Source organism: Bos indicus, chromosome 9, assembly GCF_029378745.1.
Source record: "Bos indicus isolate NIAB-ARS_2022 breed Sahiwal x Tharparkar chromosome 9, NIAB-ARS_B.indTharparkar_mat_pri_1.0, whole genome shotgun sequence".
Classification (NCBI taxonomy): domain Eukaryota; kingdom Metazoa; phylum Chordata; class Mammalia; order Artiodactyla; family Bovidae; genus Bos; species Bos indicus.
In genome coordinates, this window is record NC_091768.1 from 60,758,706 (window position 1) to 60,777,377 (window position 18,672).

The window sequence follows — 18,672 nt, forward strand, 5'->3', positions numbered from 1 at the left end:
TGCAGTCCATCATATCTCCCTTTAATTGACAAGACCAGCTAAGCTGGAGCATCCCAGTTGGTATACCAACATGAGTGATTCCCTTGGCCCTAGAATAGCTATCGAGAAGAATTTGAGTAAGCAGGTTACTGAGGAGTGTCATTTCCAGTTTGTGCTGTGATGGGAAAAGGTTAGGAAGCACAGCAGCAGACACAGGAACTGAGGGGGTTGATTAGGAAGCGTGACATGCCTGAGTCACTGAGAAGCAGCTACTGTGGATGCTTGCTCGCTCAGTCTCACGTGGAACTCAGCCTTTCCGTCTGCCTCACTTTGCTCTCCCATCTCCATCCAAACCCCAAATCTTGTCAGGTCTCACTTCTAGACATTTATCTTATTCTGCCCCTTCCTTTTGCTGTCCTCTGTACTGTACTGCAGCTGGATCTCTTTTAAAATGTAGCTCAAACTACTAATCACCATGCCAGCTTTACTCCATCATACAGCATCCTTGGAGATCTTTCTGAATTCCTGTGAAGAAGGTACTATTTGTTGTTTCCTGGCCTAGCTCCCTTGTCTTCTCTCCCAGCATCCTCACCACACTATTTGATCTGCTCACAGCAAACCACAGGAGCCCTAGAATCTGCCAGTGTTCCATGTGTTCTTTGGAATTCTCTTACCCACTTTGCCTTTCTGATGAACACTTAGCTCAGATAAGGCCTGGAAGAAGAATGTGCTCCCATGGTAGGAGCCTTGACAGCATCTATAATACTACCTTGGACTTATGTCTTCCTACCCTAAGAGTGATTCTGAGAACAGAAGGCATATATGACTCAGGAGAGCATTACCAGTGTCTGGCATAAGGGGATGTTTCTGGATGAAAAGAAGAAATAGTATAAAAATGTCTGTTCTCACGTTACTTTATAGATTAAGATTCTAAGATGATTTAAAGGAAAATGACAAAACATTTCTAAAGGTCATAGACAAATAGACACTTCCAAGATACTATAGGATAGTATTACTGCTTAGTGAAAACACAACAGAAACCTGGATGAAATAGCTGTAAGGGTTATTCAGACCCTAAAAGAATTTACCAAGACCATCACAAAGCCCAGGAAGATGCTGCTGCTGCTAAGTCACTTCAGTCGTGTCTGACTCTCTGCGACCCCACAGACGGCAGCCCACCAGGCTCTCCCGTCCCTGGGATTCTCCAGGCAAGAACACTGGGGTGGGTTGCCATTTCCTTCTCCAATGCATGAAAGTGAAAGTGAAGTCACTCAGTCATGTCCAACTCTTAGTGACCCCATGGACTGCAGCCCACCAGGCTCCTCCGTCCATGGGATTCTCCAGGCAAGAGTACTGGAGTGGGGTACCATTGCCTTCTCCACAGGAAGATGAATGAATGGTTAATAAATGGTGCTGAAACTATAGTTCACAACTGGAAAAGAACTTATATCCCCAATATGCTATAAAACAAAATTCTAGGTGGAGTAAATATTTTAAACATGAACAATGAAAAATTTTTAACAAGTAAAGGGAGAAGATGAAAATAATCAAAATAAGAAAATGCAATGTATAGAGACTTAAAAGCTCTATTAAAAAAAGAATCAAAATTTTTAAATATGGCAAACTGCATATAAAATTAAAGTCTAGGTCATCATAAAGGGACCAAAGTCATAACAATTGACAAAATAAGTGTAACTGAAAGTGACAAGGGATATTTCACTAATAGTTAAAAGGGGAAAAAAATGAATTGCTAATTAGACAAGTTTTCAGGCTTTGCCTGCATGCAGGAGACTCGGGTTTGATCCCTGGGTCAAAAAGATCCCCTGGAGCAAATGGCAACCCACCCCAGTATTCTTGCGGCGGAAACGACATGGGCAGAGGAGCCTGGTGGCCTACAGCCCGTGGGATTGAAAAAGGGTGGGTTATGGCATCAACATCATTCACACAATGCCTGGTAATAGCCATTAGGGTGCTTACATGTGCTAGGTTCTGTTCTCAGTGCACTATATACAATACTACAGTAACAACTCTGGCAGATGCGATCAGTTCAGTTTAGAGATGAGAAAAAAACAGGCGGGTACACACACACACACACACACACACAGAAGTACACAACTAGGAGAAGGATACACACACAGTGAAGTACACAACTAGGGAAAGGATTCACACACACACTGAAGTACACAACTAGGGGAAGGATTCCAAGCAAGCAAATCAAGGGGAGATGCTCAGGGAACGAACCGTTATGAACATTTAAGGCCGTATTTTAATTCGGAAGTAGGAGGGATTCCCTAACCTCTTACAGTTAATACACGCCAAGAGCCTACAGAGTGTACTGCTGCTGCTAAGTCGCTTCAGTCGAGGGAGAATAAAAACAAGTATAGGGAAATAAAAGCTTAAGGTGTAGGGATATTCGTTTCCTCGTTACTAGTGATACAAAGTTCTCAAAACTGCAATGGGACAACCACCTAAAACCTTGTAACTAATGACGATCGTGAAGACTACAGCACCAGGAAAAACGCAATAGAAAAGAGCAGGGCAAAAACGAGAAGAGCAGAACACAAACTCAGAAATTAACATTTACAATTTTAGTAATTTTAGCTATATACACTAAATCTCAAAAGGAATAGTTTTCTTCACCATCAAAACCCTTAACTTTCATTTAATAGAACAAACACGTGTCGAGAACTGTGCTAACTGCCTCACCATTATTTCATTTTCACAACAATCTAGTACGCAGGAACTGTTATCCCATTTCTCTGATAAGAAAACAGGCTAAGAAAAGGAGAAACTGTCTCGGGCTTTAGTTCCGACCAATAGACTGCCTGGTTCTTCAGGGGGCGCACACGCTGCAGGCCGTCTCCGAGGAAACCGAGTTTGCCCCGCCCCGTCACCCCCCCAACTTCCGCTCCTGCGCGCCGGGGCTTTGGCGAACCGCGCCGTCAGGACGACATGGCCACTTCCCGCTTGCCCCCAGCAACACTAACGCTCAAGCAGGTACCAGCTGTTCTCGCGGGCCTCTTAGGGCAGCTTTTCTGGGTCTGAGCTCGATTCTCTACCGCTATAGAGTGGGTCTGAGGGACGACTGAGGAGGAGGCCCCTATGCGCGCCGCACTCTGATTGGCTCGGGCTGGGGGGCGGGGCTTCGCGCCCTGGAGGACGGAAGGCGCTGCGGGGCGGGGCTGCTCTCCGGTCGCAGAGGCGAGAGGCTGGCTGAGGTCTGGATCTCTAGCCCGGGTGGGTACCTCAGTGCCTGGTGACACACTATAAAGACTCCTCTGTCGCTTGTACTCTTTAAGGGATCCTGTATTTGACAAATGAGTCCAAGTAAATTTCTTGCCGTTTTCTTAGGGGGAAAAATGGTTTTCTTTCCTCTTTTCAAAATTGAGGACCAAAGAGAAAAGAACCCACTGAACTGACAATTGTGCAGCTGTAATTGCTGTTTCTTCTCTCCTGTACAGTTCATGAGAAGGCAGCAAGTTCTCCTCCTCTACAGAAGGATTTTGCAGGCAATTCGGCAAGTTCCAAATGATTCTGATCGCAAATACCTGAAGGACTGGGCAAGAGAAGAATTCAAAAGAAACAAAAGTGCCACGGAAGAGGTGAGACCAAGATCACTAGTGAGGGAAGACCCAGACCCTTTTGTACTGATTCGTTTTTTTTTTTTAAGTTTATACGATATCTTGGAATATCTACTGAAATACCGCCAGGCTCCTCTGTCCATGGGATTCTACAGGCAAGAACACTGGTGTAGGTTGCCATGCCCTCCCTCCTCCAGGGGATCTTCCCAACCCAGGGGTCAAACCCGCATCTCTTAGGTCTCCTGCGTTGGCAGGCGGGTTCTTTACCACTAGTGCCACCTGGGATGCTTGATTAGTGAGCTTTTTTAATAAATTAATAGCTGTCTTGGAATATGTCACTGAAATGATCTATCTTGATCATTGCTCTCAATGTCACTGATTTTTCACTTAACTGGTATTTTAATTATACAGTGTTTGTTCTATCTACACTCTACAGTGGCATCACCCAACTTTTCTGTTAAACCAAATACCTGTATGCACACACACACAAAGATAAATATTACAGCATGGTAGTCTGGGAAGTATGTTTGGGATATATGAAAGCATGTCAGACAATTGTATACCCCTGATTGTTAATTCTGGGCTTTCCTAAAGTACAGCAGTTCCAGTTCTCAGTGTTAATTCTTAATTTTAACAGATGAAATGGTAGAGCTGTACCTTGTTCTACCAATTAAAACTGACCAGATTTCACTTTCTTCTACAGGATACAATCCGGATGATGATTACTCAAGGCAATATGCAGCTCAAAGAGTTAGAAAAAACACTTGCTTTGGCCAGATCTTAACTACAGCATTGTTCTGAAAGGTTTTCAAAGTCTCCATGTGTATAGTTGAGCTTAGGCTCAATTATGGGCAGCCCAAAGCCAAGTGAAACTGTTTATATGTAGAACCCTTGAGCAAAATATCAGAACATGGAGCATAGCATATCAGAGAGAGAGCCAGGAAAAGTGCATCAGAGCAATTGTCTTAGCACAGAAAAACACACCCGGTATTTTGAAAATGTTTTTGGATGTGTCAGCAGTATTTTGTAAGAAGCAAAAATACAACAGATAGTACAACAGATAGCACATAAAAAGATGTTCAATGCCATTAATCAGTCATCTGGGAAATGCAAATCAAAACCACCAAGAGATGCTATTCACATCTACTAGGATGACTGTAATTAAAAAGGGAGGTAACTGCAAATGTTTGTGAGGACGGAGAAATTGGAACCTTATACATGGCTGGTGGGACTATAAAATTGTGCAGCCACTTTGGAAACAGACTGTCCAGTTGCCCAAAGGGTAAAACAGCATTATTCATAAGAGCCACAAAGTAGACAATCCAAATGCCTATCAACTGATTATGGACTAAGTAAAATGTGGTATACCCATACAATAAAATATTATTTAGCAAACGAAAAGGAATGAAGTATTGATACATGCTACACCTGAATGAATCTTGAAAACATTATTAAGAGGCCAGTCACAAAAGATTACATATTGTCTAATTCCATTTATATGAATGCACAACTCAATATACTAAAATCTATTGAATTGTACATTTTACCTGTATGCAAATTCTCTCTCAATAAAGCCATTCCACCAGCACCCCCTCCTCCCGATTTTTTTTGTGTAAGTCAGTAAAGCTGTTTTTAAAAACTGTGAGGTGTAGGGCTAGAGGTGTACTGACCTCAGAGACAGTCTGGAGCTTCCTTGGAATGTCTTTCCGTGTTATCCCTCAGGGTTTGTTGAGGCATGTCATTCAGACGTATCATATCTGATACTCAGAGGACTCTCTGAAGAGATCACCACAGGGAATCTAGAACTTTGTTGGAAAGAGGAGAAAGAGAAACTTAATGAACCTTTCAAAAAGAAGAGGCAGTTTCTGGATGAAACAAATACAGTTACCTTAACAGCCATGTGGAAAGTAAAATAAATCATTCAGGAAGCTTCTCAGTGCATTAGATTCTGCCCTGGTAACAGGAAAAACCAGTCTAAAGAATACACTGGATATAAAGCTGACTTCAGGACCCTTGAAAGAAACCACATGTTTAATTCAGTGAACGTGAAAGCTCACGGAAGAGGCTGGGATTGGCAGTTCATCTACAGAACAGATCTAAAAAGTTAACCCAAGAATCTGAGCAGCACCTGAAAGATGTAGAACTTTTGCAGGATGATAAAGCTGTGTGAACCTGTGGTGGTGTATCAGTAACCTGCATCCCAAGGCCCACATTCGCGTCCCACAGCTTCAGAGGCCACAAGAAAAAACAATTCTGAATACTCTTCCACAGGGGAATGTGGACATTTTAAATGCTTGCCTGAGCCAGTTTTTATCTAGATGTACTTTAGGCCAGCCATCTGATGAACAAAAGGAAAAGCATTTGTGAACAGTTTCTGAACAAAGAACAAACTTAGAAATATTTACCCTAAAAAAAAAAAGAAATATTTACCCTTTTCTCTGTGTGGCATGATTGACATACATACGCAAATACAGGCTGTCTCTAGTTAATCTAAAATCTTGAAGCTAAAAACCATCCTTTGTGAAGTGTGGCAGTCAGTGACTTTGATGTTCATCCTAGCAGTGGTGCATGTGGAAGATGTTAGAGCATTTGTGGTTTGTATTTGCAAGAATCAAAATACCACAGGCTCCCCAAGAAAACCTGACTTGGTTTTAAGTAGATAAAACACATGAAAAGTTGAATTTGCATCTTTGCAAAGCTAAGATCATTCTCAGGGATAAGCTTTTCCCTCATTTCTAATGAACAGTTTGACTTTATGTGTTCACTTACAGCTTTATCTCCTCTAAATTATAAGTCTGTTGTTTAGCCTAAAGGAAGATTTATTTAGCAATTTCTTCTCACACATCAAACCTTGGTCATGAACTACGAAACTGGCCAAAAGAGAACTGCTGGTGAAACATTTAATTCATCAGCTTTATCACTATTTTGGATTAGGCAAATGAACTTTCTGGGTGTTCCCTGTAAACTAGTTGTTCAGTCACTAAGTCACGTCTGACTCTTTCAGCTCCATGGACTGCATCACGTCAGGCTCCTCTGCTCCTCTGTCCACTGTTTCCTGGAGTTTGCTCAAGTAACTGCCCGTTGAGTCAGCGATACTATACTATTGTTTGAATGTTTTGTTCCCAAAGTTTAAGGTTTGAACGTTCCATTATGTGTAGCAACTACAATAAGGGCTTCCCCCATAGCTCAGTCGGTAAAGAATCTGCCTACAATGCAGGATACCTGGGTTTGTTTCCTCGGTTGGGAAGATCCTGTGGAGAAAGAAACGGCAATCCACTCCAGTATTCTTGCCTGGAAAATCCCATGAACAGAGGAGCCTGGTCTGCTACAGTCCATGGGTTTGCAAGAGTCGGACACGACTTAGTGACTACACCACCCATCACCACTACAATAAATCAGTCTTTTTATATTATAAGTTTTTTAACTACAAAAGCTTTCTAGCACATGAAAAGTGGCTAAGGCTATTATTTATATTTCTGACTGCTCCTATGTCATTTCCCCCATTTCAGTGTGCTATCAGTCTGAACTGCATGGCACAGGCCTTGCTGCAGATGTGTCTGCTGGGACAGATGACTTTCCAGTGTTCGAGGAAGGCAAGACATCCTATTTCCTGGAATTTGTATTACTGCAATCACGCCTCTCCTCCACTTAAGCTGAGCAGCGGAGAGCCAAACTTAAATAACTCAATTATCTTTTATAGAAAAGTAAGAAAAATTCAACTAAAACAACCAAAAGGAAGCAGCTTACATCTACATTGAAAAAAAAAAATAAGGATTATGTAGAGTAAGGCCCGAACAGGATCAAAAGCTAGCTGTCATTCCGTGCCAAACTGGGAACCACCTCAGGCTGTTTCCTTCCTTGAATCAGACTTTTGAGAAATACCTTAAGGATTAAATGAAATTTACAACTTCTGTTTCCTGAGAAGAGTAAGTCACTTTTACCCAGTCCATTTTGTTTGTTAAAAAAAGCGTTTTGCTGAACAGTGTCTTGCTTCTGTGTGTCATGGATTTAAGTCAGTGTGTTCACATTTAGTCACATTTGGCTAAGTGGTACACGAATATTTTTCCTTAAAATGACGGCTGAAAAAATACTCTTCATAAATTTCTCATTGGTAAAACATATTTAAAAGGCCATTAGGCTTTTTTTTTTTAAACTGATTTGTCCTTTAAGTCTTAATTGATTGGCTTTTATATCATAGGAAATTTAGCTTTTAGAAACAGTTTGTTAGTAAAAAAAAATACATTATCTTAGCCTGCACACAATGAGGTTTTGTCCCCTTCTCATTTGTTCAGTATTTTCCAAAAGGTCAACAGTTTAAAGAAAGCATTTTGTTTAAGCTTACACTGAAAAATCTTTTCATGTTACAGCAGGCTTAAAAATTTTTTTACGTTTTCATGCAGTATACCTGATCTCTCCTTTAAAAGCAAGTGTATTTAGTCTAAATTACATTCTTTTAAAATCAAGGTGAAGTGTGCCTAGGTGAAAGCACTCCTTCAGGAACCATAAAATTTGGTCAACCACACAAATGAAAATGTAGGCTGAACAAAGTATTCTCACTTTCATTCTTTAAATACGGGATATTTGCCATAATGTTGAAAACCATATTTAATGCTTGGAAGAGAGAGAAGTTCAAGGTGATAAAAATATTAAATAGAATATAACATACCTCTCAAGCTTCAACTTTTGACTGAATCAACTCTTGACTGAAAAAAAGAAGGTATAAACATGAAAACACCCCTTCATTTTGGGCTCCCAAAGTCTAAAGTAAAATTAGAATATTCAATTTATCACAGATATTTACTACCCTCAATGCAATAATGCACTAACAATTAAAAAAAATACTGCAGTATTGTACATCTTTTCTGTATTTTACATCATTTTTCCCACAGCTATTGAAAATTCCAGCCTCAGTTTGAGACACAACCTACATGACTGGTCATAAGTTGTTAATAGTTCTGCTTCTTAGGAAAAGCACTATTGTGGCATTTGTTCATTTCAGCCAATAGCACAAGGGAAAAAAGAAAAAACACACGTGGGAGCCTTAGTTGAGTTTTTGACAATGCTAAGGTACAAAAACAGACCAAACACAGTCGTTGAAAACACTCCTGCATTTGTCTTGAGCCGCTGTGATCTCTGAGTTAGGAGCCGGCTGACCCTGTTCGGTTTCCTGGCCTCCACTGGCTTTCCCTTCTGTGGGAAATAAGATCCACACAATCTGCCCTACTAGGTGCACTTGACCTTTCATGTTTCTCCCTGGTCTCTTCCCTGACTCTGATGGAATTTTCCGTTCACAGTAAGCTGCCTGCTTCTGATGGACAGGAGTTATATAATCAAAATACCACCAAAGCATTAAAATGGTTTCAGCGTTTCTCAACAGGGATACCTCACAAGGTAACAGATCTCTGAATGGGTGAGAATAACTTCTACTTGGAACACGACTTACGGATCGTCTCAGGATTTCAGTATCAGGCAGCTCTCAATAGACTGATGTTTCCTGAGAAAGGATTCTGAAAAGGTTTACTGATACCTCGTTGGGAACAGATTTAGAAAACTCAAGGTACCACGTGACCCTACAGTGCTGTGATGCTGCACTGGGAACAAACGGAAACGGAGAGAGCAAAGCGCCCCTACAGCTCTCCATCTAACGAGAGTCTCGGGAGAAGTGCCCCTACAGTTCTCCATCTAACGAGAGTCTCGGGAGAAGTCGTCTGCCCACCAAGTAGTAGAGGAACAAGATGAGCTCACAGACCTGATGATAAACTTGAAAGAACACCAAATTAATTCCTTGTCCAGGTTTCAGAACGATGACATACATCTACATTTATTAGGAACGCCTAGATCCATTGACTGCATTTAAAAAAACAAACCCAAAACAATTGAGCTTGAGGGGCAGAGTACACAGGGACTAAATGCATACTTTGTTTCTCTGGGTGTTCCCATGTCAAGAAGTCACATTTTTCTCTTTGGCTCAAAGAGCAAAACTTTATTCAAAATTACAGACAACAGTACTTGGTTCCTGTGTTTATAGAAATAGAATTGAAGTTTCTATGCACATATGGAATTTTGAGGAGATGAATACAATGCCACATTCCAAAGGACAAGAAGCTTGAAAGATAATTCAGAGTTTCAATATACTGTTACTTTTCAACTTTGTACAGCCCACAGAGCAGAGTAAAAATCTAGGGCTCCATGATGCTGGAGAATCTAAGTCAATTTATTGAATTATTTACCTTGACATAGTCACTACAAAGCAGTGGGAAGCTTTTGAGGTTCCTCAATGACAGAACTCAATTCAAAATGAAATACTGTATTTATAAAATGTAGACCAATAAGCTCAAATTCAGGAAGGTGCTCTAAGATAATTTGGCTGGGAATTAGATTATAAAAATTTCAGGTAACTGTTATGGGAATTTTTTTCCATTAATCCACTTGAAAATCACTATGATTGATTGTAGTATTTCTATATTTTGGCTGAAAGATACAAACACCATGATCGAATGATCTGAACCTTTCTGAGTTCACTATTAACAAACATTTTCAGTGCTATTATGCCAATTAACATGTTATTTAAATAAACTCTGACTTTTCAAAACATTTTAAGATATACTGCATCTTGTGACATCATGAAAATCCTTCTCCTCAAAATTTGTTTGATGAGTTTTCCCCTGGTTAAAATGTCAGCATCTTGAGAATTATGAACTTGCGGGAGCGAGGCTGTCTGGATCTTGACATTCCTCAGCATGTCTATTACAGCCCTTCAGAGAGACACTCTGTCCAGGCACAGCAGCTGTGTTGCTATGAAGGACTGCTTGATTCGAGTTCACAAGGATGAATATTTTTTCTTGCTTTTCATTTACATTATTTCATATTGGGAACATTAGGGTTTAGGCTTATACATCCTTCAGTTTCTTAGCATGGCTCTTTAATTTGAGCTTTTGAACTTCAGATGAACTTGGGCTGAGGTTTTGAGTCTATAATGAAACCTGAAACCAAGCACACCTCCCCTGGTTTCAGTCTAATTGTTGAAGTCTTCATAACTTCAGGGTGTAGGAAACGTGTGTCTGGCACATTTTAGAAATTAGTGTTTTGTTTTTTTTAAAGGCAAGTTCTGCTATATGCACAATAACCGACACCTTGGACATCGCCCTTCTGCAGCTGCAGGACAGGAGATCCTCAAGGATCCTTTCTCAGGCCATTTGTTTTTTCATTTGTTCAGTCGCTCGGTCGTGTGCGACTCTTCGCAGCTCCATGGACTGCAGTGCACCAGGCTTCCCTGTCTTTCACTGCGGGCCCTAGTTTTCCTTCTGTACCTTAGTCCTTAGTTTAGCAAGTTCCTCCTCTAAACTTTTAATGTGTTCCTCCAGCGTGGCCTTGTCTTGCTGGGCTTTCTGACTGGCTTGGCTTCGTGCTTCTTCAATCTTCCTTTCATACCACTTTTCCATCTGGGTGGAAACAGCCTCAAAGAAATACTGGGTGAGCTCCAGCGCTTGGGAGGTGTCTCGAACGTGAGGGGCGGTCTGCTCGCCGCCTGCTGCTGAAGGCAGGGGCTGCCCGCCGGCAGTGCTGACTGCTGGCTGCTGGCCTCGGTGCCTCGTCTGCCCACTTTTCCCAGACTTTTTGGTCTGGGTGCCTCTGTCAACACAAGGCCCAGCCTGTGGATCGCATCTGGCTGTCTCTTTCAAGGGGAGCGAGGCTGTCTGGACCTTGACGTTCCTCAGTCGGGAGCCCGTACAGTCCGAGGAAGACAGCTCCTGCTGCTGGAGTCTGTGGGTGGCGGTGGAGCTGAGGGCCTTTTCCTTGGGCCTGACCACCTGGGGGGAACTGTCCGAGGCTGCTACTGGGCCTGCAGTCACCACTGACTGATCCACACCTGGTTTTGGAAGGAAAACAAGAGTCAGAGTGAATCTGTGTTCATACAGTCACTTGGGCTGGCATTTGAGAGTCTTGGGAATCCTGTAAGCCACCATCCTCTCAATCACCACCCGCCTGTGCAGCTTCTCCCATCCTTTCCTTCTGCTTCTCCCTGGATTATGATGTTGGCTTGTCAGGGCTTTCAGGGGTACTGTGTTAGACCCACTCATGGCATCTAAGCCAAAATGTTGCTGGCCCTTCCTATAACCTGTCTCAATCTACACGAATTCCCAAGTGGCTGAGTGGTAAAGAATCTGCCTGCCAATGCAAGAGACACCAGTTCATTCTTGGGTCAGGAAGATCCCCTGAAGAAGGAAAAGGCAACCCACTCCAGTATTCTCGTCTGGGAAATCCCGTGGACAGAGGAGCCTGGTGGGCTACAGTCCGTGGGGTCACAAAGAGTCAGACATGACTAGGTGACTAAAGAACAACAACAGTCTACATGAGAGGGCTCTGGGTACCACTTCCTGATAGTTAAGGATGCTACATCTCACTGTATGTCCTAAAGCAGAGCTGGGCACTTACTGATGAGAGTAAGCACCCTTACTGATGAGAGTAAGTCTCTAATTTCTGGGCCTTTCCCACACCAGAGCCCCAGTTACAAGTTCCTTGACCCAATGTGGAGAAGTGGCCCTAATCCCCCTACCCAGAGCTCTGTGACAAGTTCCATAACTAGTCCCAGCATGAAAAACTTGCCCAGGATTTTCCCCACCATTAAGGCACAAAGATACAGAAATGGTCCATGGTAATATGAAATACACAACACATCAAAATCCCCCATGAAGGTCTAATTACTAAGGCTGTGCATATCCTCAAATGATCATCATTGAGTATAACCACTGAGCTAACCTAGTGGTACTCTGCTAAAAGCATCTCTTATCCAGCACCTGGGGCAGCTTCGATACATGATCTGTGGTTTAACGAGGCTGTACAGGAGATGTAAAGAGATGTGGGTTCAATATGGGTTGGGAAGATCCCCTGGAGGAGGGCATGGCAACCCACTCCAGTATTCTTGCCTGGAGAATCCCCTGGACAGAGAAGCCTGGCAGGCTACAGTTCACAGGGTCGAAAAGAGTTGAACATGACCAAAGCAACTTAGCACCCATGCAGAGCAGGCCAAAGGTAGAAGGCTGATCAAGGACGAGAAAGGGAAAGAGGTGCGAGGGCGAGTGCCCTGCCAAACAGACAGGTCCCCTTCTCACCTTAATCTTTGGGTGTCTACTTTCACGCTATTAGTACTGCACTGCTATCACTGATCAGCGATTCTTTTATTCCTTCATTCAACAAAGTTTTGAACACTTAAATAAGAGTACTTTATTATTAAATAGCAACAGCATGGTCCTGGCCCCTACAGAGTTCATGCTACAATCTGGTGTTTCATGCAGCCCTATCACACGGGCTGTCTTCAGATGTAAGAAGAGAGCTCGACCTGGGGTTTCATCACCTTTGGATGGAGGGGCTCTCTCTACATGCTGGTTACCTGTGGAGGACTCGCAAGTGGACGGTGTGGATTTAGTCCTGGAGGCCCTAGAATCTCCAGAAAGCTTCAGCTCCAGATTCTGAATCTTTAACATGCACCAGGTTTTTAATTCATCCACCAAGGACATCTAAAAAAATCCCACAAGTTAGTCCACAAATCATCAGGAGACTTTGATACACAGCTTATGAACTAAAGCCTCAAGAATGGACTTTTCAATTATGATAGGCTATTATCTAGAGAAGTCCCAAAGTTGTGGGCTACCTGCCTCCCACAGGCCACACAGCCTTCTCTGTGGGCCCCCCAAAGCCTGGGATTCACCTAGCACTCAAGCTGATAGCTAACTATTATCTTCATTAAGTGACTTAGAGGCATCTTAAAAGCAAACACCCAGGTGGTGCAGCGGTAAAGAATATGCCTGCCAATGTAGGAGACCCAAGAGACTCAGGCTCCATCCCTGGGTTGGGAAGATACCCTGGAGGAGGAAAGGGCAACCCACTCCAGGATTCTTGCCTGGAAAATCCCATGGACAGAGGAGTTTGGCGAGCTAGTCCATGGGGTCGCAGAGTCAGACATGACCGAGCACACAGCACATACAAACACCTAAAGCAGGTCTGGCTGCTTAGGGGCACAAACTCACACTCACAGGAACTCATTTCGTGTCTGCCGTCCTGGGTGGTCCACACATTCTGAGGGCAGGAACCAAGTTTTGTGCGACAACAGAGTCACAGCCCAGCAGAAGCACAGTACACAGCACTGACCCTGGGCGGAGCCCACCTTTTCCCCAGCACCTTCTACAAACTGCTCAGCCTCCGCCTCCTACCAGCATATTCAGCCACAAACAGGAATCGAACTCCAGGCTCTTTCCTACCTTCAGGTTATAAAAATGACACGCTCTGTCATGCAAACACTTTTAGAGGATCTGGGGATTTTCAGTGATAGGTCTGAGTCCCTTGCCTCAGGGAGAAGTGTGGACAGGACAGACAGATGCTGGTTTTCACCTGCCGTTTCTCTCCCTCGTGCTTCTCCGAGTCCGAGTGCTGCTGCAGGCGGTTCAGGCACTCCGTTCTCTCTGCTGAGAGTCGCTCCACCATCAGCTTGTCCAGAACCCGCATCTAGATTCAATGGGCAAAGGGGATGTTGTGACTGAGATGATCTAAGGATGGGCCCTGATGTCTTCACTCCTGAGATGAGTAAGGGGCTTAGGGGTACCAAGCAGGGGCCAGACAGAAGGCAAGCACATCCCACTCCTCACCCTATTCTTTTCGTGTGGCCCTCATGGAACTCTAAGTTTTCAGAATTCCTGAGTATGTTTCTGTGTAAGCCAATGCTGCTTTCTTTTTCTCATTTAAAATCCTGAGTGGGTCCAGAGACTATAAATACATAGTAAATATACAATTTGAGCCAATATATTCCATGTCAGTAAAAGAAAATTTGTACGGGCCTTTGAAAATTATTTCCAAGACTATAATTACAAGGAAAAACTATTTCAAGGAGTATAGAGCTATCCCAATTCCTCTTTTTAAAAAAAATTTTTTTTAATAATTTTTTAAAGAATTTAAATTTAAAGAAATAAAAAAATATTTTTTTAATTTTTTTAAATTTTATTTATTTTTAATTGAAGGATAATTGCTTTACAATATTGTGTTGGTTTCTACCAAACATCAGCATGGATCAGCCAAAGGTTTACCCATGTCCCCTCCCACCTCCCTTCCCATCCCACTCCTCTAGGTCCAACTCCCGTTTTAAAAATGTTTTTTTTAAACCCCCTTCCCCTTTTTAAATGTTAGTGGCTGCCCGAGAAGAAATGAAAACAGCTGAACAGTCAGAGCTTTCCTCCAGCATTCCCAGTGAACAGATCCTTCACTGAAAGTAGTCACAGCACCTGTGAAGCAGGGAGTGGACGGAGTTCAAAGGGATCACTTCAGGGAGTGATAGCTTATGGTGAACAATGTCAGATTCGTGATTTCTGAAGAAGAAGATTTAGCTTCAGGACCAGGGACCAGGCTTGATCACTCAAGAGCTTTCGTGTAGCAAGAGTTTTATTAAAGTATGAAAAGAGACAGAGAAAGCTTCTGACGTAGGCATCAGAAGGGGGACAGAGAGTGCCCCCCTTGCTCGTGTGAGCAAAGGAGTTATTTACAATAAATCAAAAGAATATCTTAGGTTTGTGAAAATTTTACCAGGCCCACTCCCACAATTTACATTTTAGGATAACAGGATTAGAACTTAACAATAGAAAAGATCCTACCAGACCCACTCCATAATATACATTCTAAAATATCAGGACTAGTCAAAAGGTTTTCCGGAAGGAGAAAACTGTCCACAAGCAGGATACATTGTTGTTATATAATCCCTGGTACAGAGTTTAAACTGAGGTGTGTAATCATCAGGTCCGGGCTTAAAGAAAAACAACGTTTTATGTGACTAAGACTAAGGAATGTAGAGGGAAAAAAAGATGTTTGTCTTTTCTTCCTCCTTGAGAATTCCAGACCCCTATCTCCTCCTCGAGAACCCCAGGCCCCTTTCTCCTTCTTGGGGACACCAGACTTCTTATCAACCTGCCTAAGAATTGACTCTCTCAGGAGGAGCAAGTGACTGTCACCTTGCAATCATGTGCCCTTCTCTGCTCCTCCAGTCCCTAAGCAGGACACTGCCTGTGGGGCTCTAACACCCAGCAGGACAAACTCCCACTGCACGACAAGGTCCACAGAAGAGAAAGGAACCGCTGTGTGTGGGAGCCAGACACGGAGGGCTTGGCAGCGGGCGCCTCTCCTGTTGGGGACATACTGACGTTCCACGCTCAGATGTTTGTAAATAAAAGAGAAGCAGCAGCCCTGGAGATGCAGTGAGCTCCTTCTGCTTGGGCTCCTCATGCCTCAGCCTCCTGGGACCTGCTCTCCTCCTGTTTCCTAGGACCAGCCTGCTCTCCCACCTCCACCCCCTGCCTAGACTGGACAGTACCCAGGCTGACACACAGCTGTGTTCCTGGGGCACAGTTGATGGTCCAGGCACGTGTTCCTGACTCATGCTGCACTAAAGTCAGTCCCCTGAGACCCAAAATTAGGACTAAGGTTCTACACCCCAGTCTGTCACCTTCTTTGAACCAAACAGAGGTCCGTGAGACATCTCAACATTCACCTAACACATTCCCCTCTGTGCTTGCTGCTGCTGCTAAGTCGCCTCAGTCGTATCCAACTCTGTGCGACCCCATAGACGGCAGCCCACCAGGCTCTGCTGTCCCTGGGATTCTCCAGGCAAGAACACTGGAGTGGGTTGCCACTGCCTTCTCCCCCTCCGTGCTTGGGTTAGCTAAAGTGAGGTTTTATTTACAAAACAGTTTAACTAATCTATTATGGCCCAGATATTTTTTAAGTAGGCTTTTTATGAAATGCAAATAACCCACAAACCTTAAAAGTACTCAATTTCACCAACAGACAGGGACATACAAATTAAAGTCAAATGTCCTTAGTTAATTTGGTGAAAGCCTAAAAAGAAAAATTCAATGATAGCAAAGGTTTGAAACAGAAACTCAGATCCTGCTTGTAGGATATAAATTGGTACAACCTTTCAATTAAGTAGCTTGCCAACACTTATCAAGAGCCTTAAAAATATTCTTAACTTTGGATCCCACTATCCTAATTCTAAGCATATAACCTCAGAAGCAATCAAGTTTCTGTACATAAATGTTCACAGCATTTATTTAATAGAGTGAAAAATTATAAGCAACTTTAGTCTAACAAAAGGTATGGTTAAACAAATTATGTGGTATTGATATGCTGGAATATTATGAAGCCAAGGATATGGGAAACTGTTCAAGAAACAAAATTAAACGAAACGGCTTCCCTCGTGGCTCAGTCTCCTGCCAATGCAAGAGACACAGGTTTGATCCCTGGTCCAGGAGGATTGCAAATGCTGTGGAGCAACTAGGCCTGCAAGCTGTAACTGTTGAGCCAACGCCCTAGAGCCCATGCTCCACAACAAGAGACGGCATGACAGTGAGAAGCCGAGCACTGAACCAGAGAGAAGCCCCTGCTCACTGAAACTAGAGAAAACCCTGAGCAGCCACGAAGGCCTAGCACAGTCAAAAATAAAATTATATTAAAAAATTAAAATTAAGTGAAAAAAGCAGGACGTAAAATTATATTTCCTCGCATAGAAATTGTACATCAGTATTAAAAAGCACACTGTAACTTTACAGGTCTACCATCATTAAAAAGCACACTCTAGCTCTTTTTACCAACTTAAAAAGTAAACTGCAAAAAAAAGCACAGTATAGTTCCATTTTTTGTTTAAAAGTGAAAATTAGTAAGGTTATATCTATAAAAGAAAAAAAAAACCTACAGGAAAATATACAGTAATGGGAGGATTTCTGGGCAGGGTCACTACAATAATAGTTCTGCATGTGAGGTGTTTTCCCCAATGAACATGTGTTACTTTGTAGGCTTTTAAAAGCTTTTTTATATTTAAAAACCTATATCCATCACATATCTATTAATTACAAAGGGAAAACATACCTTTACAGTGGGAAGAAACAGTGGTTACCAGCTTAACCAAGCAATCAAACTTAGCGTCAGTAATAATGAGACATCCTGACGTGTCTCTTCTGATGTGATGTAATTTGAAGCTTACACAATTAACTATGAAATAGTCTTGCCAAAAATATTTAACCTGAACCTAAATAAGCATCTAGACTAATGGTTCTCAAACTTGTTTTTACCACTATCACCTGGAGATTCTGTTAAAATACAGGTCACTAAGACTCTGCCCCTGGAGTTTTATTTACAGTTAAATTCAGGAGATTTGGGAGGAGGCCCAAGAATTTGCATATTTTCCCTGACAAGTCCGCAGATGATGCCGATGCTGCTGGTTTGGGGACAACACTTCGAGGATTACTGCTCTAGACCTAACTTTCACTTCACAGGCATACAGGGATAGAGGAACAAACGAAAAATACCATGAAGAAACTGTCAGAAAAATCCAGACTATAAAACATTCTATTAAACAAATGGCTTGGACTCTGTTAAAAAGTTATTGTGGGGAAAAAACAAGAGCCACAAGAAGAAACCAGGGGCTGTTTTAGATGAAAAGAGACCACAGAGACCTAACATATAGTATACAAGCACAAAGTATTCACTGGATCCTAGGTTGGGATTAAAAACAAAAAACCAGCTATAAAACACACATATTTTAGGAGAACTGAGAAAATCTGAATGTGGACTGCATATTACAATTAGTGCTAGTGTTCTCAGATGTGAAGATGGTATTGTGTAAGGAAGGACGAGATCCTCATTCTTAGTCGATGTGCTCTGGAGTCCTTAAAGGTAATGGGTCAGCAAACAGTTCAGCAAAAGAACCAAAAGTGTGTGCGAGAGACACAGTGCACACGTGGTAGCACAGTAACCACTGGCTGGACCCGGTGGAGGGTGCACAAACACTCAGGAAGCTATCATTTCAACTCTTCTGTGCGTACGACCACTTTCAAAATAAAGTTGGAAAAATAAAAAAAGATAGACATGATTATATTACCTTAGTGTACAATGGGAAAGGGGAGTGAGTCAAAAGACACAGACATAAAAGGGCTGGAGGAAATAAACCCAAATATTAATAGTGCTTTTTCATCATAGTAGGTTCACAGGTGATTTATTTTCCCTTCCTAGTTTTCCTGTGTTTTAAAAATGCTCCATAATTGTATATATTATTTTATAATCACATATAATCATA

At 42.4% G+C, this 18,672-nt stretch overlaps 2 protein-coding genes across 12 annotated transcripts in view; one reads left to right on the top strand and one right to left on the bottom strand.

Annotated features, from left to right (window-relative positions):
• Positions 1-2,821: 2,821 nt before the first annotated feature.
• Positions 2,822-5,148, top strand: LYRM2 (LYR motif containing 2). The gene is made up of 3 exons (XM_019967353.2): positions 2,822-2,976; positions 3,441-3,581; positions 4,264-5,148. The coding sequence occupies exons 1-3, from the start codon at positions 2,932-2,934 to the stop codon at positions 4,342-4,344; spliced, it is 267 nt and encodes an 88-aa protein (XP_019822912.2). The 5' UTR covers positions 2,822-2,931; the 3' UTR covers positions 4,345-5,148.
• A 4,380-nt stretch (positions 5,149-9,528) lies between these two features.
• Positions 9,529-18,672, bottom strand: part of ANKRD6 (ankyrin repeat domain 6) — a 61,976-nt gene continuing 52,832 nt past the window's right edge. For all 11 annotated transcript variants that reach the window (XM_019967365.2, XM_070796077.1, XM_019967361.2 and 8 more), the window contains 3 exons: positions 13,950-14,063; positions 12,952-13,078; positions 9,529-11,430 (listed from right to left, as the gene is read on the bottom strand). In XM_019967365.2, coding sequence (XP_019822924.1) covers positions 10,853-11,430; positions 12,952-13,078; positions 13,950-14,063 — 819 coding nt within the window. In that variant the 3' untranslated portion in view covers positions 9,529-10,852. The remainder of the gene's footprint in view (positions 11,431-12,951; positions 13,079-13,949; positions 14,064-18,672) is intronic.